The sequence below is a fragment of the Macrotis lagotis genome, chromosome 1, assembly GCF_037893015.1.
Source record: "Macrotis lagotis isolate mMagLag1 chromosome 1, bilby.v1.9.chrom.fasta, whole genome shotgun sequence".
In the NCBI taxonomy this organism is placed as follows: Eukaryota; Metazoa; Chordata; class Mammalia; order Peramelemorphia; family Peramelidae; genus Macrotis; species Macrotis lagotis.
Window position 1 is genome coordinate 293,911,067 of NC_133658.1, and position 24,797 is coordinate 293,935,863.

Consider the following 24,797-nt stretch of genomic DNA (forward strand, 5'->3'; position numbering starts at 1 on the left):
TGGGAAGCAGGTAATCAAAGCCTCCAGAGTTCAGGGGATCTTTTTTAAGCTGGGGTGATGATGATAATAGTGGGGGTGTTGAATCACTTTGCATTCATTTCAGTGGGAGTTGAGGTTTCTGAAACACAATGCATGTTTCCCCTTTTTCTCTCGTTCCTTTTGCATGTGGCTCTCTAGACCATGTGTTGGTGATGACTCAGCCTTGGCTTTATTTGGTTTTTCTTTTTAACCACTCTCTCTCCCCTCGGTTGGGTTTGGCAACTTCCTGTCTTTCCTGTCCTCTTAGGTTTCTTAGACTTCAGCCCAGGATTCCCTTCCTGATGGGAAAAAGAAGGTTGTCAAATGATTGACCGGCTCAATCATTTTGGGCAGCAGACTTGCCACTGGAGGCTCTCTGTTCTCTTTGTGGACAGGGAAGGAGGGGAGAGCGTGTCTTTGCCATTTGGTACCCAGTTCATCAGGCACCTCCTGTGTCTCCTGCCCTTCCCTAGTTCTGCTCAGGGATCCAGAACACTCCCAGTCACTAGGCTGGGAGCCCCAAGCTGTGTTGGACTCCTTCTTGCTCACTTTCCTGTCATATCTAGTTAGTTGCCAAGTTATATCAGTTCTTTTTCAATCTTTTGTATCTGAATCCTGCTTTCCATGTCTACTTCCATTACCTTGGTCATATCTTGGTATTATGTCTGTGCTCTAGACACTGGTGGGAAATAAAAGCTTTAGATAGTAGTAGTAGCTGGCATTGAGATAGTAGTCCAGGCTTTGCAAAGCATTTTATAACACTTTAGGTCATTTTATCCTCACAACAACCCTGTACAATAGTACATATCTTCATTTTACAGACAAGGGAACTGAGGCACATAGAGTTTAAGTGGCATGGCTGAGATCACAGAGCTAGTTATGTGTTAAGAGGTTGATTTAAACTCAGGTTTTCCCGACTCCACATAAGACATGGTCCTTGCCCTCGTGGAGCTTCCCATCTTTGGGGGGCAGGGTATGATACATGCAAGATAACTATAGTTCCAACGCATATACTAACAATGACAAAAAATTTTCTGAAATGTAGTATAGGGAATAAAGAGCCAATATTAAAACTAGGACTATCTGGGTTTAAATCCCACTTCTGAGATATGCAAACTGTATGATTCTGGATAATTGGATAACCTCTCAGTGTCCCCTGACAACTTTCTAAGACTATAAATTGCATTTTGCGTTGGTAGGGATGGGGTTTCTTTACCAGAAGTTCCCTATACTGATGAAATCATACATATAGACAAAATGAATAATATAGTAATGTTGTTAATAGAAATTTTCCATTCACATGTAAAAACAATTTTAACATTCATTTAAAGACAATTTTGAGTTCCAAATTTTCTCCCTCTCCCCTCCCTAAAAAGGTAAGAATTTTAAATTTTATATATATATACATATAAATATGCAGTCATGTAAAACTTATTTCCATATTAGTCAATAAGGTATTAATGTTGGAAGAGCATAAGCAAGGAGCGAACTGAGCCCTGAGGGAGGAAAAATAATGACTTACTTGCTGAAATTAGTTGGAAATAGGGAAGGCTGCCTAGCTCTTCAGTTGGTCTTTAAAGTATAATCACTAAATGGGTGCTGCCTCAGTCAAACTGAGACCTGATAAAAAGGCCACGGTCTCCCATTGCATCCAAACCATCTCTAGTCATCCTGATTCATATCTGATCATTGGACTCAGTTGGCTCTGGAGGACAAATCGAGGCTGGTGACTTTGCACAGTACTCCCTCACTTAAATTCAATTTGCTTGTACCTCATGGCAACACCTCCCTGATGTCATGGTCCTCTTGGAGAATGAAGGAAAAACAACAACAGAGTAGAAGTTAGAATTCAGAAGGCAGAGCTGGAATATAGAAGGGATGGACCTATCATGGAGGCCAATCATGTGCAGACTACAATCCAGGTTGAACCTGAAAGACCATCCCTCTGCCTCTCCTTCATCTTCCCCACTCCCTTTGCTTATGCTATGAACCACATGTTGGCACAAAGCAGGCCCATAATAAATGCTAAATGATTCAGTGATACAAGCAACAGAAATTTGAGATAATAAACACTTTAACCCCAGATGAAAGGAGAAAGGGGGGGGGTCAGTGTGAGCTAGATAGAAAGAAGATCAGGAAGTCTTCATGTAAGTAATGGGATTGAAGGATGAATAGGATTTCATGAAGAAAAGATGCAGAGGGAAACCTCTGAAGTAGGAGAGGATGAGATGAGCAAAGGTGCCTTTGGAATTTGGCACATACCATTCTGGTATGGAGGGTTAGGTAGCAGGGAGAAAGAGAAATTTGGGAAAAGTAAGTCAGTGCCAGATTATGGAGAGCCTTGAATGTCCTTTGGAGTTCAAACTTTTTCCCATAAACAGTGGGGGGACTCCTGAAGATGTTAGAGCAGGGAAGTACATGACTCCTTGGGAACTTTAGGGAAGGTACACCTGGATGAAGGCAGGAGAAACCTCAGGCAGAGATGCCAATTAGGAGATTATTTTAATAAAAGGTAAAGAAGTCTAGAACCAGGGTAGCAGTTCCATGCCATGGGAGCTTAGAAAACAGGAAACAGACAGAAAAGATTGCAAAAGAATTTATAGGACTAAGGGACTAACTCACTGTGGTAGCATAGAGAGAAGGGAGGAATTAAGATAACTTGAGGCTCTAAGCCTGGTGACTGAAGTGTGATAGAGGGAAAAAGAAGTGGTTCTACAAGACTCTTTCTTTCACTGACTCAGACCAGAATCCGGGCTGAATCTGGACCAACTCTCAATCCCACTCTTGTGATCTCTAAGCCTATAGAGGAGATGCTGGGCTATTCTGAGATGACCTCTCTCTCTTGGACAGGCATTCCCGAGGATTCCAAGGTTGAGGGCCCAGCATTCACTGATGCCATCCGCATGTACCGTCAGTCAAAGGAACAGTATGGTACTTGGGAGATGCTCTGTGGAAACGAGGTGCAGGTAAGGCCCAGGAGAGATCTTGGGGGTAGGCAGGATGTGAGACTGTCTTTACATTTGCACCAGCTATTATTATTATGTTATTAACCTGCACAAAAGCCATAGAGGAGGTGGCAGTTGGAGTTTGCAGAAGACACCAAACTAGAAGGAATAGTTCAAACACATTGGATGTCAGCAAGGGGTAGCACATTGGGTCAAATCTATTAAGAATTATAGGTGGTGAATGTAAAGTCTGGAGTTCAAAGCCTTAAACTACACAAGCCCAAGTCCGGGGAGGTATTGCTTGTCTGAAGGCCTGGGTGCTGCACTGGCCTGTGTGGTCCAAAGGTGTGTTTGTGGTCCTGGGATGCATCAAGAAAAGTCTAAGAGGTGCTAGTCACATCTTTCTCTGCCCTACTCAGACCACATCTGGGTCCCTTCTGTGCATTTTGGGGGAATGGAGGTTAGGAAAGGCAACCAAAGGCAGGTAGCCAGGATTGCCTAGTGTCCTGGAGATCTTGGGAATGGGGATATGGAGCCTGGCAAGGACTCTGGGAGGACAAGATCACTGTCTTCAAGATTTGAAAGGCTTGTCAAGTAGAAACAGAATCATAATGGTTCTATTTGGCCCCAGAGGGGAAAGCCAAAAGCAATGAATTGGGGCAGGTCACCACGAGGCAGATTCAGGTTGGATATCAGGAGACACTCTCTAATGATCTAGAGCTGTCTGGGGTCAGATGGGCTGCTTTGGATGGGGGGTGGGGTGAGGAGGAGAGAAGTCCCTTTCTGGGCTGGTCTTCAAGTGGAGGTGGTGACCTTTGATTGCATAAGCTGCTGTCATTGTGATTCTCCTTTTTCAGGTAATGGAAATAGAGAGTTGTTGAGGTTCCTCCCAAATCTAAAATTATGTGATTGTATGATACATGAGAGGGAAGCATGTGAGAGGAGGCTAGAAAGGCAGAATGTAGTGGGAAGCCATAGGAGATTTTTTGAGAAGGAAGTGACATCTTTATATAATTAGGACTGCTGGATGGCTCAGTGGACAGAGCACTGGGCCTGGAGTCAGGAAGACTTGAGTTCAATTCCAGTCTCAGACATTATTTGTGCGACTCTGAGCAAGTCACATAAGCCTGTCTACCTCCATTTCCTCATCTGTTAAATGAGCTGGAGAAGGAAATGCCAAACCACTCCAGCATCTCTGCCTAGAAATCCTCAAATGTGAGGTCATGAAGAGTTAGAGCAAATGGAATGATTGAACTGCACTAAATGTTTGGTGATGGATCCAGCTAGGACCTCTTATATTTCCAGTTCAGCAAGTCAAGTTGAGCTTCAGTCATAAAACATATATATTTTTTTAAATTTTTTAAAATTTTTTGGTTTTTGAAATGGGATTAAGTGACTTACCCAAGGTCACAGGTAATTATTAGTGTCTGACTTTATTTGAACTAAGTTCCTCCTGACTCCAGGGCTGGTATTCTATTCACTGAGCCACCTAGCTTCCCCATTGCATTTATTAAATGCAAAATATGTGGCAGACTGGATCCTGATGATACAAAGAAAGATCAAAATAAATAGTCCTTGCTCTCAAAGGATTCACATTTTAATGGGGAGACAACATACAAATAGCAAATAATATATATACAAGATATCTACAAAGTTGTTGTTCAGTCATTTTAATCATGTCGGATTCTTTGTGACTCCATTTGGAATTTTCTTGGTGAAGACACCGGAGTAGTTTGCTGTTTCCTTCTCCAATTCATTCTACAAATAAGGAAACCAAGCCAGAGTTAAATGACTTGGCCAGAGTCATACAGCCAATAAGTTTCTGATGCTGGGTTTGAACTGAGTGAGATGAATCTTCCTGATTCCAAGCACAGTGATCTATCTACTATACCACCTAGCTACAAACAAGGTTAAGTGACTTGCCCAGGGTCATACATCCTGTAAGCAATTGTCTGAGGCAACACAGGAAAAGGAGTCTTCCTTAATCCAAACCTGACACATTATCTACTGTGCCACCTAGCTGCCCATATCTACAAAGTAGACAGAAGGAAATCTCAGAGAGAAGGCACTAGGATTGAGGGAGACCAGAAAAGACCTCCTGCAAAAAGGTGGACTTCATGAGTCTTAAAGGAAGCAGTGAAGCCAGTAAGTGAGAATATAGAAGGAGAACATCCCAGCATGGGGGACAGTACAAAGATATTCAGTCAGAAAATGGAAGTATCATGTGTAAGAATAGCAGGAAGGTAGATGTTGATGAATTCTGCCTGATGTGGAAGAGAATAAAGGGTGAGAAGACTTGAAAGCTAAGAAGCATCACTTTGAGGATGTCTGATCATCTTTTTCTTTTTGTCTGTCTGTCTGGGTCTTTGCCTCTCTCTATGCAGATCTTGAGTAATCTGGTGATGGAGGAACTGGGTCCTGAACTGAAGAATGCGATAAGCCCCCGGATGAAAGGCAAACCCCAGGAGAGACAAAGGCAATGGATTCAGGTGGGCACAAAGCAAGTGATAGCCTTGAAGTGGCATCTGTAGGCTTGTCTCTCTGAATATGACTATTGAGGAGCTCTCTAAAGGCCTTTCTCACCTTCAAATAGTGAAAATTTAACATTTATTTCAAACCCTGAACCCTTCTTGCCCTGGTGGAGCTTTAATCCTGACTGTTGCATTTCCTCCAACCTAGGAGCCTGTTGCTATATTGATTGGGGCTTTGTGCTATGAGAACTTAGCCTAATCCCATAATGAACCCCTAGAGGTACAAGGCCTAATCTTTGTTGGGTCCCTTCACCCTAGAGTATCTAGGATTGCATGATGATATGAAGAGATGAATGATGCAGAGCACAGCTCTGTGGGCTCCTTTAGGAACAAGGTGTCATGAGCCCAAGAGGGATTCTCTGTATAAATCAGAGACCACCCTCACCTCTGTGCAGAAGAAGGAAAAAGGAACCTCCCTAAGGCAGTCCTTGGAGAGTAAAACTGATTGTTCTTTTGTTCCCATAGATCTCAGATGCCGTGTACAGGATGGTCTATGAGCAGACTCAAGCCCACTTTCAGACTATGGCCTCCAAATGTGAGATGGCCCGGCCAGCCATGGAGAGCATCATCCGCACAGATATGGACCAGATCATTACCTCCAAAGAGCATTTGGCTAGCAAAATCCGAGGTACAGTAGGTTGGGAGGACAGGACTGCTGTGAGCCCCTCAGTCATACACAGACGTCCCCCTCACTCCACCCTTGCTGTTCTCCAAGTCTGTAGCTTAGGGACCCATTGCCAAAGCACTAGCAGTGTGATAGATGCAAAAATGAAATCCTGAAACATTTAGTTCTGAATTTTGAAAATCTGATCATTTTTGTGAGTTTACTTGTAGCTACCATGGGTACTTTGATGTAATTCTTGTAATTCTTAATTTTATAGCGGTTCCATACCCTGAAAATCCTGAAGCCTTTTGAATAGATCTTCAGAATCTAGTCTTAGGACCAGGAATCTTGAGCTGCAAGGCATCTCCACCTGGTTGAACATCCTCATTTTAAAGAAGAGGAACATGAGAACCAGGAGGTGGAATGATTTGCCCACAGTCAAACAGGTTGTTGTTTTTTTTTTTTTGCAAGGCAATGGGGTTAAGTGGCTTGCCCAAGGCTACACAACTAGGTAATTATTAAGTGTCTGAGGCCGGATTTGAACTCAGGTGTTCCTGACTCCAAGGCCGGTGCTCTATCCATTGTGCCACCTAGTTGCCCCTCAAACAGGTTTTAAGTAGCAAAGCTGTAGTCTCAGGTCCTGGGACTCTAAGACCGGACCTAATCATACTACTCTTTGAGACTTTTTATTGCTAAGAAAGGAAGTGAGTGGATAATAGCTTCAAGAAAGATTTCCCAGAGAGAGAAGTGGATTCAAAGGAAGATATTGCTGGAAGGGCAGTGGGAAAGCATTTCAAGTTGTAGGGGGGAGGGGAGAATCACTTTATTTTCTTGAGTTAGTTCTTTTCCAAGATCTACCAATGAAGTAAGAAAAGCAGGACACACATATCACCACTGCCTAGTAGTGTTTAATCCCAGACTTTAACAATTTCCTCCATTCCAGGAGTTCTTAACCAGTTTGGGGTAATAGACTTTTTGAGCAGTGAGAAGCCCATGGGCCCCTTCTCAGAGTCATTTTAAATGCATAAAATAAAATACATAAGATTACAAAGGAAATCAATTGTTTTGAAATACAATTATCAGGAGGCAGCTAGGTGGCACAGTGGATAGAGCATCGGCCCTGGAGTCAGGAGTACCTGAGTTCAAATCTGGCCTCAGACACATAATAATTACCTAGCTGTGTGGCCTTGGGCAAGCCACTTAACCCCCATTGCCTTGCAAAAAAAACTCAAAACAAAACAAGAAATAAAATTATCAGAATTAAAAAATAAGTTCATGTATGCTCTTGTTTAATGTAGTTCTGTGAGAAGAAGTGATGGTTACTGGGACTTGGGTGGGAGGATACAGGTTTGACATTGTCATTCCATTCTAATGCTGACATTTGATTGAATCTCATCTCATTCTTCTTGGTCTAGCTTTCATCCTCCCCAAAGCTGAGGTCTGTGTCCGAAACCATGTTCAGCCTTACATCCCCTCCATTCTGGAAGCCTTGATGATCCCTACCAGCCAAGGCTTCACTGAAGTTCGGGATGTCTTCTTCAAGGAGGTCACAGATATGAACCTGAATGTCATCAATGAGGGAGGAATCGATAAGCTTGGAGAGGTAAAAGCCCTTAATGCCCAAATAACTGAAAAATAACCAAACAGGGTGACCTATTACAGAGATAAAGAATGTCAAAATTGGAAAGGCCTTGGAACACAGACTGTTAATAAAGAATGACAGATCCCGGGAAGGGGACTGTGGAAAGAGGTTAAGGGAAAGTTATGGTGTGGTTAAAAAAAAAAAAGCATTAGAATAAGAATTATGAGACCTAGATTCTAATTGTGGCTCAGCTACCAACTTATGAAATGGCCTTAGACAAGACAGTTCTTTGGTCCACAGTTTCCCATCTATAAAATGAGAGTTGAAAGAGATGGTGTCTAAGCTAAAAGAGCTAGAATTAAATGACATTTTTGGTTTACAAATTTTATCTCATTTGATCCTCAACAAGCCTGGAGGTAGGTTCTATTATTATTCCCATTTTACAAATGAGGAAACTGAGGCAAGCCCAAGTCATGACTGACTCACGATCCTACACTAAATAAGTACCTGAAGCAGGTTGGGAAGTCAGGTCTTCATGACTCTAGGTCTAGTATTTTATCTTCAGTGACACCTTACCGCCTTTTCCACTGACATGATGGGAGTTCAGGTTCCTCTTGTGTGGGATCCTGGTGGTTTGTGTCTATCACACTTTGAAGCTAAGCAGACATCACAGATGTCTCAGTCAGAATGGTGGAGGACATCAGATACTGCCCTGGGGAAGACAAATGCTGTATCACACTCAGAGCATCTTTGCCTTCCCAGTATATGGAGAAACTTTCCCAGCTGGCGTACCACCCCGTCAAAATGCAAAGCTGTTATGAGAAGATGGACCAGCTGAAGCTCGAGGGGCTACAGCAGCGATTTGATGTCTCCAGTGCATCTGTGTTCAAACAGAGAGCCCAGATCCACATGAGGGAGGTAGGAGCCTCAGAGACCCAAATCCACCCCCCAAACTTCTCCCTCTCTGTCCTCTGAGCCTTAGAAAACAGGAGAGAGACATAGAAGGGGTCAGAGCAGAATGTCTCTCCAGATGTTGCCCCAGAGAATTGGGGGTAATTACTCCAGACACTGTGATCCTGCAGGTTTTGATTTGTTGGATCTGCCCAGTGAATCTGCCCTGGACAAAGGAAAGAGAAATAAATAGCTATATTAGCTAGTGATAAAAAAAGATAAATACATGTAACCAAACTATAATCTTGTCCTGCCTTGCAACAATCCCTATCCCCTATTCACAGACACACTATGTGGAAAGATAGTTTTTCACAATCATTTTTTGTAAGGTTTTAAGTTCCACGTTTGTCTCCCTCCTTCTCTTCTCTCTTCTTCCTGCCTTTGACAAGAGAGTAATCTAATGTAGGTTATACATGCATAGTTATTCAACAAGTATATCTTAGCTACTTATTTTGTGCCAGTCACAATGCTAAGCACCAAGGATACAAAGAGAGGCCAAAAATTCCTTTAGAAGCCTACATTCTGATGGGGGAGACAACATAGGTACTGAAAAATATAGACAGAGTAGACAGGAGGTAATCTGAAAGGAGAAGAAATTATAAAAAGTGGGCTTTGAGCTAAGTCTTCAGGGAAATCAGGGAAACTACCAGGAAAGGCATGGATGGATAAAGTGGGCCAAGGACAGGGAATTTAAGGATTAAATAAGACTGGTTTCTCAGTGAGGAGAGATGTCCAATGATTTCAGATAACAACTTCTGTATGGGTTCTGTGCTTCCCTCCTTAGCAAATGGACAATGCTGTCTATACCTTTGAGACACTCCTGCACCAGGAGTTAGGGAAAGGGCCCACCAAGGAAGAGCTATGCAAATCCATCCAGCGCATCCTGGAGCGTGTACTGAAGGTAAGATGAGGCTCCCACCTGGGCCCTGGTGAAAGATCCTCCCACATCCCATTACCCTTGACCCTAACCAGTGCTCTCTTGCTCTCTTGACAGAAGTACGATTATGATAGCAGTACAGTACGGAAGAAATTCTTCAGAGAAGCCTTGTTGCAGATTACCATCCCATTCCTGCTGAAGAAACTGGCCCCCACCTGCAAGTCGGTGAGACCCTGAGCAAGGGACCCTAGGTGGAGATGTTGGTGGGGAGGATCTGAATATCTCCTAGTAGTTCAAGATATATAAGTATTTTAGTAATTATTTTGTTAATTCCATTTTAAAAATGAGTTAAATGGGGGTGGCTAGGTGGCGCAGTGGATAAAGCACCAGCCCTGGAGTCAGGAGTACCTGGGTTCAAATCTGGTCTCAGACACTTAATAATTACCCAGCTGTGTGGCCTTGGGCAAGCCACTTAACCCTATTGCCTAGCAAAAACTTAAAAAAAACCCCAAAACTCTGCACTTTAAAAAAAAAATGAGTTAAATGGACTCAGAGAGGGGAGATCATTTATCCAAGGTCACTTAACTCTCTTTTCCCAATTTCCCAAATTGCTGTGGCATTGAACTTGTTAATGGCTAAAATTATAAAATCATGAAATCTTAGATTATTTGCTATGATTGATTGACAGTATCTTAGGATGTTAGTGGAAAGGGACCTTGAAGATGGTTTAGTTCAATGCCATTATTTTCTAGATGAAAAAATTGAGACTTGCAGAAATGAAGTCACAAAGTCATGGAGCAAATTGGTCATAAAGGAAAGACTAGACTCCCAGTCCAAGGCTTTTTCTTTTTCCATAGACTATGCTGTCCCCAGTTGGCTTCCTCTATACCTACTCAGTGACAAGTTTTGCCTGACAGATAGGGAGCAAAGGAAGTGTTCTTTGGAAATCCTGAGGGCATCTCTATGCTGCTTCCCCAAGATAGCTCTGTTTGAGTCAAACCACCAGACTGGCCCTGCATAGACTTGATCTCATGTCTTTCTTTTTTAATATTTATTGATGCTCTTTTCTTTTGTCACTATCTCTTCCCAATAATTCCTCTACCCACTACCCTCTCCCGACATTGTATCCTTCATTATATCCTTCAAATCCTTCGTCCATTCAAAGTAATCAACTTGAGAAGATGTATGCCTCATTCTCTACAAATAATCCACTACAAGTCTGCCAAGAGATCTTTGTCAGATCTCTGCAGTCATAATTGGTAACTGCATTAATCTGAGCAACCTCATGTCTTTCAGTACTAATTAAATTTCATTGTATTAATAGTTGTTTTCATGATATTGATTCTTCACTTAGTTTCACTGCATTTTGATTCATCCAAGACTTCCCAAGTTTTTCTGAATTCTTCATATTCTTTAGGGTGCAATAAAATTCCATTATGTTCCTCTTCCACAGTTTGAACTATCACCTTTTCATCTCTCTAGGAACTCCCCAGGTTCCAGGAATTGATCTTTGAAGACTTTGCCAGGTTCATCCTAGTGGAGAACACATATGAAGAGGTCGTATTACAGACAGTCATGAAGGACATCATGCAGGGTAAGGGCCCCTGCTGGCTGGGGATGATCAAATGGGCAACTTTTAAATGGATTGGCTCAGGTCAGTTGGTGTGTCTGTGAGACAAACACACACACACACACACACACACACACACACAGGCTCCTGGCTGTTTATGTTTTCCTGGCAAAGAAGTCTTGAGTTTGGAACTATCCAATACTACTGGACTGTAGGTAATGACTTCCAACTCAACTGGGGTTGTCAGATGAGCCATTTAAGGATGGGTAAGCTTAGTCCTGGGGTATGAAGCCATGGAGGCAGAATGACAGAGCAGTAAGAGGACTGTCTTAATGTGTAGAAACCTGAGCCCACTTCCTGTATCACACCTTGAGTGGCCTTGAACATCTTCATCCCCTCTCTGCCAATTCCTGTGTCACCAACTGCCACATCTTTTCCACTATTGTCTTGAACTGTTAAATCTTATGTTGTTCTTGAAATTTTCATGGTTGTAAATGTCTCATCTTCTGTCTTAGAAGACAGTGGGTCAAGAAGACCTGAGTTCCAATCCTGCTTCAGACAATGACTAGCCATATGACCCTGCCCAACTATTTAGCCTCTATTTGCCCTATTTGCCATATCTGAATAATGGGGATAAGAATAGAATAAAATGGGGCAGCTAGGTGGCGCAGTGGATAAAGCACTGGCCCTGGAGTCAGGAGTCTCTGAGTTCAAATCCAGCCTCAGACACTTAATAATTACCTAGCTGTGTGGCCTTGGGCAACCCACTTAACCCTATTTGCCTTGCAAAAAAAACAAAAAAAAAAAAGAGAAAGAATAGGATAAAATAAGATAATATTATAAACCACTCTAGTTGCTATAAATGCTAGCTAATTTTTTTTAAGACTTTAAGTTCCTTGAGGGAAAAGGTCTAAGGTGAGTAAGTGAGTAAGAAAAAAGGAAATAAAGTAAATGGATATGACTTAGTAATTACTGAGAGAAAGGAAAGGAAGTTGGGTGTGGATATTTAGTAGTTGTTGAAAGAAGGAAAATAAAGGTGTGCCTGACAAGTCATTACAAGGGAATAAAAAAGAGAAAAGATAATCTAGACTTATTGTAGTTGGAATAATGAGCCCCAACATCTTTCCTGGCCCTTTTAGGGCACCACATGCTCTGTCCTTTACTGGAGAAGCACAGGGATGAACTAGGGTCTTCTGCCATTCTTTTAGCAAGGGACTAAACTGAATGCTCAATCAACTTTGTTACACTGTAACATCAAAGGGAGCAGAGATGAACAAAGGTGATATAAGACTGTAAAGTATAGATGGGAGGGCAGGAAGCATTTACTGGAGCTAATAATTGAATGAACAGGATTTGTATTTATATTTTTTAATTTCTTTTATAATTTTTTTCCAATTACATGTAGGAATAATTTTCTACATTCATTTTTGTAAAACTCCCTCCATCTTTCCCAAGACAACAATCTCATATAGATTATACATGCACAATCATGTTAAACATATTTCCATATTAGTCAGTTCTATGAAAGAAGAATCAGATCAAAGGGGGAAACCACAAGAAAGAAAACAGAAATTTTAAAAAAGTGAAAATAGTATACTTTGATCTGCATTCAGACTCCATAGTTCTTTCTCTGATTGTGAATGGCATTTTAAGTCACAAGTCTTTTAGAATTTTCTTTGGTTGCTGTATTGCTGAGAATCAGAACTACATCTACCATAGTTGAAAAGGAAATGAGTATTAATAGCTATGATCTTCTGAAGAGAACTGTGATTGTTCATTGTTGACCACAATGTTTCTATTACTGTGTACAACGTTCTCTGGGTTCTACTCACTTCACTCAACATCAGTTTATGGAAGTCTTTCCAGGTTTTTCTGAAATCTCCCTGCTCATTTCTTATAGAACAATATTTATGGGGAGACTTAAGTGGCACAGTGGATAGAGCACAGGCCTTGGAGTCAGGAGTCCCTGAGTTCAAATCTGGTCTCAGACATTTAATAATTACCTAGCTGTGTGGCCTTGGGCAAGCCACTTTAACCCCATTTGCCTTGCAAAAACCAAAAAAAAAAAAAAAAAAAAAAAAGCTAGAACAATATTTATTACTCCATTACATTCATATATCATAACTTGTTCAGCCATTCCCCAATTGATGGACATCCCCTCAGTTTCTAATTCTTTGTCACCACAAAAAGAGCTGCTATAAATATTTTGGTACATGAGGATCTTTTTCCTTTTTTTAATGATCTCTTTGGGATGCAATAGTGATTTTACTGGATCAAAGGGTAAGCACAGTAGAATTCTTATTTCTGACTTAGCCAAGTGACTGCAAATTATACAAGCTGGACTCACTTTCTAGGGAGATTTGCATTTGGGAAGTTGATGGGATACCTTTCCACCCAAAGTTTTCAAGGACAATTATGCAGTCCTTACAAATGTGAAAAAACCAAGGGGAAAAAAAAAGAAGCTGATGTTTCCTAGAGGAAACTGAACCTGTTTCCAGAGGTTGGTAGATAGAAGTCTTTAACCCAAAAGAGGAAGGAAGGAAGGGCTACCAAGTCCGTGGGGCTAAAAATTAAATTTGAGATTCTTTCTAAAGATGGATGTGTTCTCCAGAGAGTGCTAAAATGGTGATGTGAGTGCCATTAGGCTGAACATAGTCCAGTGTCAGAGGAAAAGGAGATGAGTACTAATGGCTATGATTTCCTGCTTTGAAAAAGAACTGAGATTGTTCCTTTGTTGACCTAATAACTATGATAGAAAGGTGTATTGTCTTTCTGGATGACATGAAAGCAACAAGGTAGGGTAGTGAATGAAATGTTGGGTTGAGATCAAACTCAAAAGACAGTTCAACAATTGATTGGCTGCAGGTCACTTAACATCTTCCTGCTTCCATTTCCTCATCTGTAAAATTGGATTAATAATAGCACCTTCTTCACAGAGTTGTTCTGTTGGTTAAATAAGATAATATACTTAAAGTGGCTTGCACAATTTAAAGTCATATATACATATAAAAATGTTAGCTATTATTTTTATAGAAAACTTTCCAGGATTTGTCAAAATAAGTGATTACTACCCACTTCTTGTGATTCATCTGGGCATAAATGATATACACACACACACACACTGTCACACAGAATGGAAAGCATTACCAATGGTTATAAAGTGGGGCAAGAAACTGAAGAAAATAGGCATCCTGTTAGTATCTTCAACACTTCTGCCCTATCAGGGTCAGGGGTTTAGAAGAGAAAAAGCTGATTGGAGTGGTGAACAATTGATTAAAATTTCTGGATCATATCTTAAAATATAGGAATATGACAGCTTTAGGCCAAGGATAGTAGCTTACTAGGGCTTCTCAGAATGTTTTTGCCTGGTCTCTGACAAAACTAATCACACAACCTTTTGACTGAAAAGTAGAGGGGAAGAGGAAAATCGACTACACATATCTGTCAAACTAGAGACAATAGAGAAAAGCTGCAATGCAGGAAAAATATCTTTTGAGACATCTTGAAACTTACAGGAGACAGTAATGAAACCCGTGGTCTCATTGCCTATATACAAATGTATAACATTTAGGCAATAAACAAGATAAATAAGAATTTCTAATGCAAGGAGACATTTCACTCCAAAGGTATAGCTAAAACTTGGCAGAGATGAAACTAGTGACTAGTGTACTTTACTCAAAAGGAACAAGATCAGTAAAAGCATGGTTTGGAGGTAACATATACTAAGAAGAAATATTTGTATGAGAACATCCAGTATGGGTGTGATGTGTTGTATAATGAGAGCATTTGAGTGAATAAAATCAACAAGCACTTATTAAATATCTGCTATGGACTATTGTGCAAGATTTTGAGATACAAAACAAAGTGAAAACCAGACTTCTGCTCTCCTAGATAGAGCTTGCTCAATCTAATTGAAGAGACACCTTGCAAACAATTGTATACAAACAAGATGGATACAGCATGGCCTTAGGAGGTAAGGGAAGACCTTCCCCACAAGGTGGGCTTTGACAGAGGAAGCCAGGAAGGATGAGAGACAGAGAGAGGAGGATACCAAGGATTCTTGAATTGTGGAGAGTTGTGTGTGAGGAACAACAGATAGGATGGTATAGCTGGGATAAATAAGGCAAAGTGAAGTTTGCAGAAGACTGAGAGAGTGAGAAGGAACCAAGATAGGAAAGGCTTTAAAAGACAAACTGACAATTTTTATATTTCATCCTGGAGGTTTTGGGGAGTCATTGGAGCTTATTGTGAACATCAATCAAACAAAAAGAAAGAACATCAACAGAGCAACAAATCAAATCAAACATCAGTAGACAAACAATGATTTAATGATTGGTGTATGCTATAGATTATGGGAACAGAAAGAGAAAATGCCTCTTGAATTATAAAATAATAGTAGTATCAGGTTTCACTTATTGAAGGTAAAAGGTACAATTTCTGGGGATGTCTGGTTACTATAATTACAGAATATTTATTCTCTTTTTATTTGTGTTCTTGTTGTTACTATGTAACCTCTCTGCTGGATTATTGAGTTTTCCAGAGTTCTTTTCATAATAGTAAAAGTAGATCAACTAAAAAGTAGGTGCCTACTTCTTTTCTTGCCTTAATAAGTGAAGGAACCAACAAAGGAGAATTCTCTTATGGATCTGATTTTCACCAACATCTGAGAAACTGGTTGTGGTATAAATGACAGGAGCTGTAGGGAAGTGATCTTTAAATTTATGGTAAAGAGGAAAGTTAGTCACATAGTTTGTGATCACACACTTTGACACACAGATCTAGAATGAAATTTCAATGAAATGATGGGAAACAATCCCAAAGAAGACATGTGGTTGCCAAAGAGCTCACCGAACAACTTAGATATTTAAAAGGAGATGAAGACCAAAGTGACTCTGATTCCAGAAGACCAGTGAAAAAGCATGATCCATACCTTCTGAAGAAGAGGAAATGGATTCAATAGGCAGAACATTTGGGGGACATGGCCAATGCAGGAATTTATTGTGCTTGAGTGTATTTGTTACAAGATCGCCCTTGTCCACTGTCAGTGAGTTTATTCTCTCCTGGAAGGGTTGCAGCATATTCACAGATGTAAATATAGGTTTTGTACTAAACAGATACACAGTGATAGGGCCGAGGGTCTTACATTCAGGGGAAGTGGAACGATATTGTTCGAGCTAGTGGCACTTATGCTGAGCCTTGAGGTTGGGAATGCATTCTGGACGTGGAGGGGTGAGGGAAGAGGAGGGATAGGCTTTGTCTAGGTTTTTCCTGTCCATGACATAGGGAACATCCTATATAGCCCAGGAAATATTAATGTATAATGATATTAATGGGCAGCTAGGTGACACAGTGAAGAGTTCTGGAATCAGGAAAACCAGAGTTCAAATTTAACTACATGTGCTTCTTAGCGAATCATTTTCTCACCTTTTAAGATGGATCTAATAATAATTGTGATGATCAAATGAGATATTTGTAAAATGTTTTACAAACTCTAAAAATACCATATAAACTCTAATCATCATCATCATCATCATCATCATCATTATTATTATTATTATTATTATTATTATTATTATTATTATTATTATTAATCTACCTGCAAAGCTAACCTGGAAACAGACTGTGGGGCTTTAAATGCCAGAGTAAATTGTATTTTATCCTAAAATAGAAAGAAACTCTGGATAATGACATGATCAGACCTAGTGTTTAGTAGCTTTGTGGAGGAGAGTTTAGAAAGAGGATAGTCCTGGACATAAAGAACCTACTTTGGAGACAGTTACAGTAGTACAAGTGAGGGGTAATGAAGCCCATGATGACTGCAGGGCAAGTGGAGAGGAAAAATTGGATTGGAGAAATGCTGAAGTGGTAGAATCTGAAAGGCTTGGCAGCTAAATGAGTAGGGGGAGGGGATAAGTAAAGAGATTAGGTAAGAAAGCATTTAACTGCTCTTGATTAATTCAAATCACTTGGCCCAGATGGAATTATATCCTTGGGGACTGAAAAAACTGGTGGATGTGTTTGTCGAATCACTGTCATTGATATTTAGATTATTGTGGGAAAGTCCTGGAGAAGGGAGAAATGTCTCTATTTGAGAGACAAAGAGAGAAAATCCAGCAAATTATAAACCTGTGAGCTGAGTACCAGGGAAAATTTTGATGTGTATTATCAAAGTTTCTGAACTTCTAAAAAAGAAAATGGTGACCACAAAGAGCTAGCTTGACTTCATCAAGCCCAGTTCACAGGGTGGCTAGGTGGCGCAGTGGATAAAGCACGGGCCCTGGAGTCAGGAGTACCTGGGTTCAAATCTGGTCTCAGACAGTTAATAAATTTCCTAGCTGTGTGGCCTTGGGCAAGCCACTTAACCCCATTTGCCTTGCAAAAATCTAAATATATATATATATATATATATACATATTTATTTATAAAATGGAACATTACTGTGCCATAAGAAAACAAGAGATATACAAGCAATGATTCATTGTGAAATAAGTAGAACCAGGAAAACAAAGTAACAAGAACACAAATAAGAAGAGAATAAATATTCTGTAATTATAGTAACCAGACTTGTCCCCAGAAACTGCACCTCCCAATTTTCATGGGGAGGTGGGAGACTATGGGTGTGGAATATTGCATATGCCATCAGGTGCAGTCAGGGTGTTAGTTGGTTTTGCATGAATTTTTTTCTCTTTTAATTATTTATTACAAAGGGGAAAAGAAAATTATCAAAAAACAAAAGACAGCAATAAAATAAAACAAAGAATAGAGTTACATCAGACTATTTCCTTTATTTAGGTGGTTCAGGGGAATGATATTTTAGATTTGGTTTGAATAACATGTAAAATTTACATGTAAAAACAATTTTTAACTTTTACTAAGTAAATTCTGAAAGTATCTTTTTAAAAGTATCTCATGCTTTTCTTGTGGGAAATAATGGAGAAATATAGGTTAATTCAGAAGTGTGAAACTTGTGACTTGGAAAACTAGTGAGGTGGAACCAGATAAAAATGTAATATTTAACAAAATAAATAATAAAATATAGCATAGATTATGTTAATTTGTAGTTTTCCAAGTCAGTAGTCCAACTCCTTCTATTTCTATTTTAGTTTTGATTCCACAGAGTTGCTGTTGAGTTGTTTCAGTCGTGTTTGACTCTCTATAACCCCATTTAAGTTATGGAGATACTGGAGTGATTTGCTATTTTCTTCCATTTCTTTCTATAAAAACTCAGGCAAACAGGGTTAGGTGACATGTTTAGGATCACACAGCTAGTAAGTGTCTGAGACTGGATTTGAAGTCACGTCCTCCAGACTCCAGGACTCATGGTGCTCTAGTCACTTTGCCCTCTAGCTTAGTAGATAGTACAGTAGTATGGAAAGAGTGGATATCACTAGTAGACTACTGTGATCTTCTACAGAGCTCTGTGCTAGATCAGCCCTCTGCTATTAAAATTCATTTCAGATGGGAGCAGCTAGATGGCACGGTGGATAGAACACTGACCCTGGATTCAGGAGGTTCAAATCCAGTCTCAGATATTATAATTACCTGGCTGTGTGACCTTGGGAAATCCACTTCATGGATAAAGGCATAGATGGCATAGTTGGCATATCTAGAAATGGCACAAAGATGGAAGATGGAATAAAAATGGAATTAGGGTTAAAATGGAATTGGGGGGTGGCTAGGTGGCACAGTGGATAGAGCACCATCCCTGGAGTCAGGAATACCTGAGTTTAAATCTGGCCTCAGATACTTTATAATTACCTAGCTATGTGGCCTTGGGCAAGCCACTTAACTCCATTGCCTTACAAAAACCTAAAAAAATAAAATGGAATTGGAGTTAGCTCACTGAATGAAAATGAGAATTCTAAAAGATTTTGACAGGCTAGAATGACAGGCTGAAATGAAGAAGAAACATAGTCATAGGAAAAACTGTAAACCTCTTAAACTTAGGTTCAAGAAATCAGCTCTACAAATAGGTGGGGAAGGTGATGACTTGATAGCAGTTTTTCTCAAAAAGGGGGCCTTTCCATGAATCTTAGACTAAGTAGCTTATGGCGGCCAAATAGCTCCAAGGATAAAAAGATGAGTGCCCAGCTGTGCTTAGCTCTAGTTAGATCACCTCTGGAGTTTTGATATTTAGTTCTGGGCTCTACCTCATAGGATAGTCATGGGGAGGTTTGCCTAAAGGAATTGGGAATATTTAGCCTAGAGGAAAGAAAGCTCAAGAGAAATGTGATATCTGTTTTCAGGTATTTGAAAGGTTATCCTTTGAAAGAGGGGCTTTCCCATGAAAGAGGTGCTATCCCATGGAAGATGGGCTATCCTATGGAAGAGGGACTATCCCATGGGAGAGGGGCTATCCCATGGAAGAGAGACTAGACCTATAGCCTGACCTCAGAGGGAAGAACCAGGGGCAATAGGTGTGAGCTGCAGGGTTAGAGAGTGGTTAGGGAGAACTAGCTGTCAAAGTTCACCAAAGAGGAAATGGGCTGCCTCCAGAAGCAGTGTATTCCCCATCACTGGCAGTCTTCAAGGAAAGGCTGAAGGACCATTTGCTGGGTATTACAGAGGGGATTCTTTTGGGAGTTTGATCAGCAAGGTCCCTTCCAATTAGTTATGTGTTCCTTATCTTGTTCATCTCTGTATCCTTCACCTCACATGTTTGTTACATGTCCATGGGACAGGCCTACCTAGAGGAATCAGGGGGCAGTGGGAGGGTACTGAATGGATATTGAATGAATAATCCTCTGTTTTTGTCTTGCAGCTGTGAAGGAGGCAGCAGTACAGCGGAAACACAACCTTTACAGGGACAGCATGGTGATGCACAACAGTGACCCCAACCTTCACCTGCTGGCGGAGGGTGTCCCCATTGATTGGGGAGAGGAATACAACAGTGGTAGCCCAGGGGAGGCAGACCTGTCTGCAGAAAAACGGCGACGGGCAAAGCAGGTCGTCTCAGTGATACATGATGATGAGGCTGGGCTGCCCTATGAGCCATGCCCAGAAATGCTGTCCCCTGGAGTGCCTGAGAAGGAGCCGATTTCCTCCCCTGCATCCCCAGACAACGTCACAGAGCTACGAGGCCTAATGGTGAAGGAGCTCCAGGTGGAGAGCCCCCAATCTGCTGCTGAGCCGCTCACTAATGGAACGTCTCCCAGGGAGAGCCCCCAGCCCCTGGAGTCTGAGGGAGAGAAAAGTCCTGACCATCAGGGGTCTCCCCTTAATCACACCCACCATGAGTCCCCACCCTCCATCCCAGGTGAGGAGGCTGTCTCACCTCCTGCTACTCCCATCCGACATCTCCCCTCTGAGGAAGAAGCAGATGGCAATTGCTCCAAGCCCAGTGACAAGGAGACTGGGGAAGAGGTATCTGGCCAGGGGAATAAGCCATATGTCCAAACCACCACAGAAGACAGCACAGGTGTGCAGACTGAGTTTTAGGCCAGAGTCTCTCCATTCCTCACCCCATGGATTCTGGATTCTGGTCAGGTGTATGTACAATGGGAAGTCCTAGCTACCCCCACAGACCCCATTTCCAACCCATTCCCAAAAGTGGACACTGCTGATCTTTTGGAATTTGAAGTAAGCCAGGAAGGACAGGGGTAAGGGGTTGTTCACTCAATATCTATTGTAAGAGTGTCTTGTTCAGGAGTAAGGATGGACTAGAAGGTAGATGAAAAATTGGACCCCACATTATCGAGGAGCCTGGGATCCCCTGAACCTCAGTTCTTTCTGAACTCCCCAAGGATTCATCCTTTTGCTCTCCCAAGTCACAAACATATGTGTTTATATGTCGAAATATGAGTGAGAGAGTCCATTGTCCAGTCAGTCACTTTATCAGATTAGGAAGCGGCCAGTAAGTAAAATACAACCCTGGCTCCCCTCACAACCCCTTCACTGTCCATCCCATGTCTCTTTTCCTGTTTGAGATCGAGAGGAAGAGACATAGAAGAATACCACCTGACCACAGCAACAGGCATACTGTCAAAATTTTCCCTTGTCAGCTGTGGGAAAAGAAAGGTAGGAGGGAGAATTAGGAAGAAACGGGTGCCCATCCCCATCTTTTTCCCTGGGCAGCTATCAAATGAATCTGACCCTCGCCTTGACTTCATAGTGATCAGTCTTATTCTAAAGATCACAGCTTATCTAGGAAGTTGCCTTTTTCAGTTCCATTCTTCCTTTCCTTTCCTCTTATTTCTTCCCCAAAGGAGTAGGAAAGGGGCAAGGAAAAAGAAACCAAAGGGGTCTGAATTCATTGAAGGCCAAGTGGCTTCTGAGAATGTAGGAGAGCTACGTTCTCTTAGCCTCTCATCACCTCCATCCTGGAGTGTTTTCTCTAGATAGATGAAGATTCTGGCTCTCATCTCCAGCTGGAGGGACTGGCCATGAGTGATATGCTCAGTGTCCACTGGTCCTCCCAGCCAGCAAGTTACCTTTCTTCCAAAGGGCGGCACAGTGATAGCCATGGCAGCAACTACTTGATCTGAACCAGCTGCCCAGCTGAAAATTTCCTGCCTTGTTAGCACTGCCAGGAGTTGTTGATCTGTCAGAGGAAAAGCCTGTGGAGGGGTCAAGGACATAGCCCCATCTTCTAGTTCAGGGGAGGGGATCAAGTTTTGTTGTATCCATTCTGAGGTGGGAGGAGAAAGGTCATTGCCTTGGTCCATTCTAATGGTTCTAAAGTTTTCCACCCATTAGAATGTATCAGGAGGACTTTAGGTCTAGAGATGGAAAAGAGAAAGATTTTCCAGTGCATGAGTTCTAAAGGAAGGAGTATTTTAGATGTTATTTTAGATGCTCCCAAAGCAAATATTCATTGTTTTGAAACATTTGGGTTGTAGTTGAAGTGGTGGTTAGGTCTTAACATAGGACTTGAAAGGTTGAAGATAGCAGAGTTAAAGTGTTAGGTGGGAGAAAGGGATTTGGTCAGGAGGGAATTTATACGAGGGGTGAGCTGGGAGAAGTTAGTTTGTGTGACATAGGAATGAAGCTGGGAAGGCACATAAGAATGTGAACTAGGAATTGGGCCAGGAAGATGTGCAGAGTGTATGACTTGTAGCATCCTAAGGCCACATGGGACCTCAGGAAAGGAGGAAGCCTTGGCTACAGGGAATAGCTCTCCTGGAGGAGTGTCAAAGAGGTTGAAAACTGTGTTTAGGTAGGAGGGTATCCCAGCCATCTGGGATAAGGGAAGTGGAGGCAAGTATTATCTGGAATTTCAAGAGGACCAAACTATATTATGTCCCTGGTAGAGTTATAGAGTGAGGAAATTGTGCAGAATCCTGGTCCTGGTTACTTCCCTTAATCACCAAGCCAACCTTAGCACCATCCCCATCCCATTTTTGGAACATGGGTTTTGGTTGCATGTGATCAGTTCTTTGGAGTTGTTTCCTTCCTTCATGCATTCTCATTTCTTATGGGGAAGAGGTCATGGTCTCTTGCCTTTAAAAAAAAATTGACCATGGTAAATTTCCTTTTTTTAAAAGAGAAAAGACCAAAGAATTGAGTCTGCTTAGGCAAGGGATCTTTTCTATATTTCATTCTCCAGCTAATCTGGGAGAATAATGCTTCATACCTTGCCAATACCCAGATTCACACAAATGAAAATTGACTTGGGGAACTTTGGAGTCACTGACCAATACAGGGGGCCTACTAATGTTTGTGGATGGAGCCTCCCAAGCTCTTGCAGAGATGTGGGCATCCCAGCATGTGACTCACAGGATCTCAGTATCAGCTTTGGTCTGGCACGCATACACACAGTACACTCACCAGGTGATCTTAGTCACTGCATCCGCTCCTTCCAAACCTGCCTGCCTGGCTTTTTTTTATACATCATCGTGTATTAATTCTTGGCACTGCAGTTGACTTCCGTTTTTATCGGACCCTTATTCCTGAAAAGTTATTCTGGATTTGGGAAAGGTGAGATCATGGTGAGTCTTTTGTGAGCTGTGCTAAAATCCATCTGCACTCACAGACCCCTCCACCTCCACCACCAGTGACCAGTGACTTAATCATATTCCCTTTTCTATTAGAAAAAAAAACAAAAACAAGGGAAAAAAATAGCTTCTTCAGGATGTGGCTTGGATGCAGGCCAGGGAAGGAAATTCTCCTCCCCCCCATTTAGTTGTTCCCTTCCCTCTACTCCCTCCCCCAGACCCATCACATCCTGTTGGAGCAAACCAGCTTCCTGAGGCTAGGGGGCAAGTAAGGGGCTGGGTCATATTTCCATCCTGGGCAAAAGTCTTGGGAACATGGGGTGGAGCCAATTCAAGGGCAAGGCAAAGAAAGCCATGTGGCCTAATGAGGGCTTGAAATGCAGGGTCCTGGAATTCACTCTCTGAAATGGACAGTTGATACTTGTAAGCACACTATGAATTTAATCCAAATCTTTTACAAACATTCCGTTTTAAAAAATGCCTTGTAAACTTTTTCTTTTTTCTTTACCGGGGTCCAGCCTGAACCACTCAGGATCCCTTACAAGTGCCTTCCCTTGGAGTATTTCCAATCTGCCTCTTTCAAGATATTGTATTGAAAATATTATATAAAATGTTTATGCTCGTACTAATTAATAAATGCTTTATTTAAAGCCAGCCCCATTGTATGCTGTTTCAGAGGAGGAGGAAGGATGAGACATGCTCAGATTGGTAAACTGCCTCTGTCCAGGTCCCCGGCAGGCGTGTGGGAAGATGGGTCAGGCCGGGTTACTGTTTTAAAGCTTGAATCTGAACTACTTGGAGCTTAAAAACCTCAACTTGCTTCAGGGAGGAGAGGGGCAAAAGAGTGCCAGCTTTGTCCTTCTAAGGGGACAAAGTAGTTCCTTCAGGAAGAGGAATTCATCTACTTGTATTTTTTAAATGGGTTTTTATTGATGTTTTCTGTTTCTTATATCTTCATAGATATCCCCATTATCCCCTTCATAGTTATCCCCATTATCCTTCTCTTTCCCCCTCTCAGACACCTAGCTTATTTAACACATTTTTTAAAGGGGGAGGGAGGAGAAAAAAGAAAAAATAAAGAGGAAAAAATCAACACAACTGATCTATACATTGCAAAATTCCAAAGACAGGTGCAGTGAGTAACACTTCCATGAAGGGAATAGGTTGGGGGGGAGGGGAGGGAGGCAGTCCTCTCAAATCTCTTCATTGGAGGCCAGCATTCTTTCTAATTGTGTTTGTTCTTTGCATTGACCATGTTGTTATTGTTGTGTATATTGTTTTTAGGCCAGATAGGTGAGGACAAGTACGGCTGTGTTGGGGAGGCAGGAGGCCAGGGAACCTCTGCTGTTTGGCTCCTCCCCTTTGTGGTTTTAGAGGTGCAGAGCTTTTCTTGAGGCTGGAAGCAGCTGGTGCCCAGCCTCCAACATTGCGGTTGTGGGTGGGGCTGGAAGCTACCTGGAGGCTGTCCCTCACTTATCCTGAGAGCCTGGCACCCCCTGGTGGCCACAGGCCCACCCAGGCTTTCCATCCAGCTTCATTCCTAACCCTCCAAAGCCAAACATGCAGAGAAAGAATCCAAGGTGATTTATGTAAACTATCATGTGGAGGAAGCTGAAGGGAGAGAAGGTGTTATGCACATGCTTGCCTTCCCTCTCAGGCCCTCCCCCAAGTCACTGTCTGTCCAGAAGGTGCCTTCCAGGCTTCAAGTTCTAGGCATCTGAACTTCTACCCACCCAGGCCTTGAAGCCAAGTCTTCCTTGTGGAACCAGAAAGCTCCTTGCCTCCG

The 24,797-nt window shown here is 41.8% G+C and overlaps 1 protein-coding gene across 1 annotated transcript in view; it reads left to right on the top strand.

Moving 5' to 3' along the window:
• The window catches only part of NIBAN2 (niban apoptosis regulator 2), a 105,025-nt gene extending 81,360 nt beyond the window's left edge, over window positions 1-23,665 (top strand). The window contains exons 6-14 of the mRNA XM_074211112.1: window positions 2,869-2,984; window positions 5,348-5,452; window positions 5,960-6,122; window positions 7,514-7,701; window positions 8,443-8,598; window positions 9,416-9,532; window positions 9,626-9,733; window positions 10,991-11,102; window positions 19,840-23,665. Coding sequence (XP_074067213.1) covers window positions 2,869-2,984; window positions 5,348-5,452; window positions 5,960-6,122; window positions 7,514-7,701; window positions 8,443-8,598; window positions 9,416-9,532; window positions 9,626-9,733; window positions 10,991-11,102; window positions 19,840-20,516 — 1,742 coding nt within the window. The 3' untranslated portion in view covers window positions 20,517-23,665. The remainder of the gene's footprint in view (window positions 1-2,868; window positions 2,985-5,347; window positions 5,453-5,959; window positions 6,123-7,513; window positions 7,702-8,442; window positions 8,599-9,415; window positions 9,533-9,625; window positions 9,734-10,990; window positions 11,103-19,839) is intronic.
• The last annotated feature ends 1,132 nt before the right edge of the window (window positions 23,666-24,797 follow it).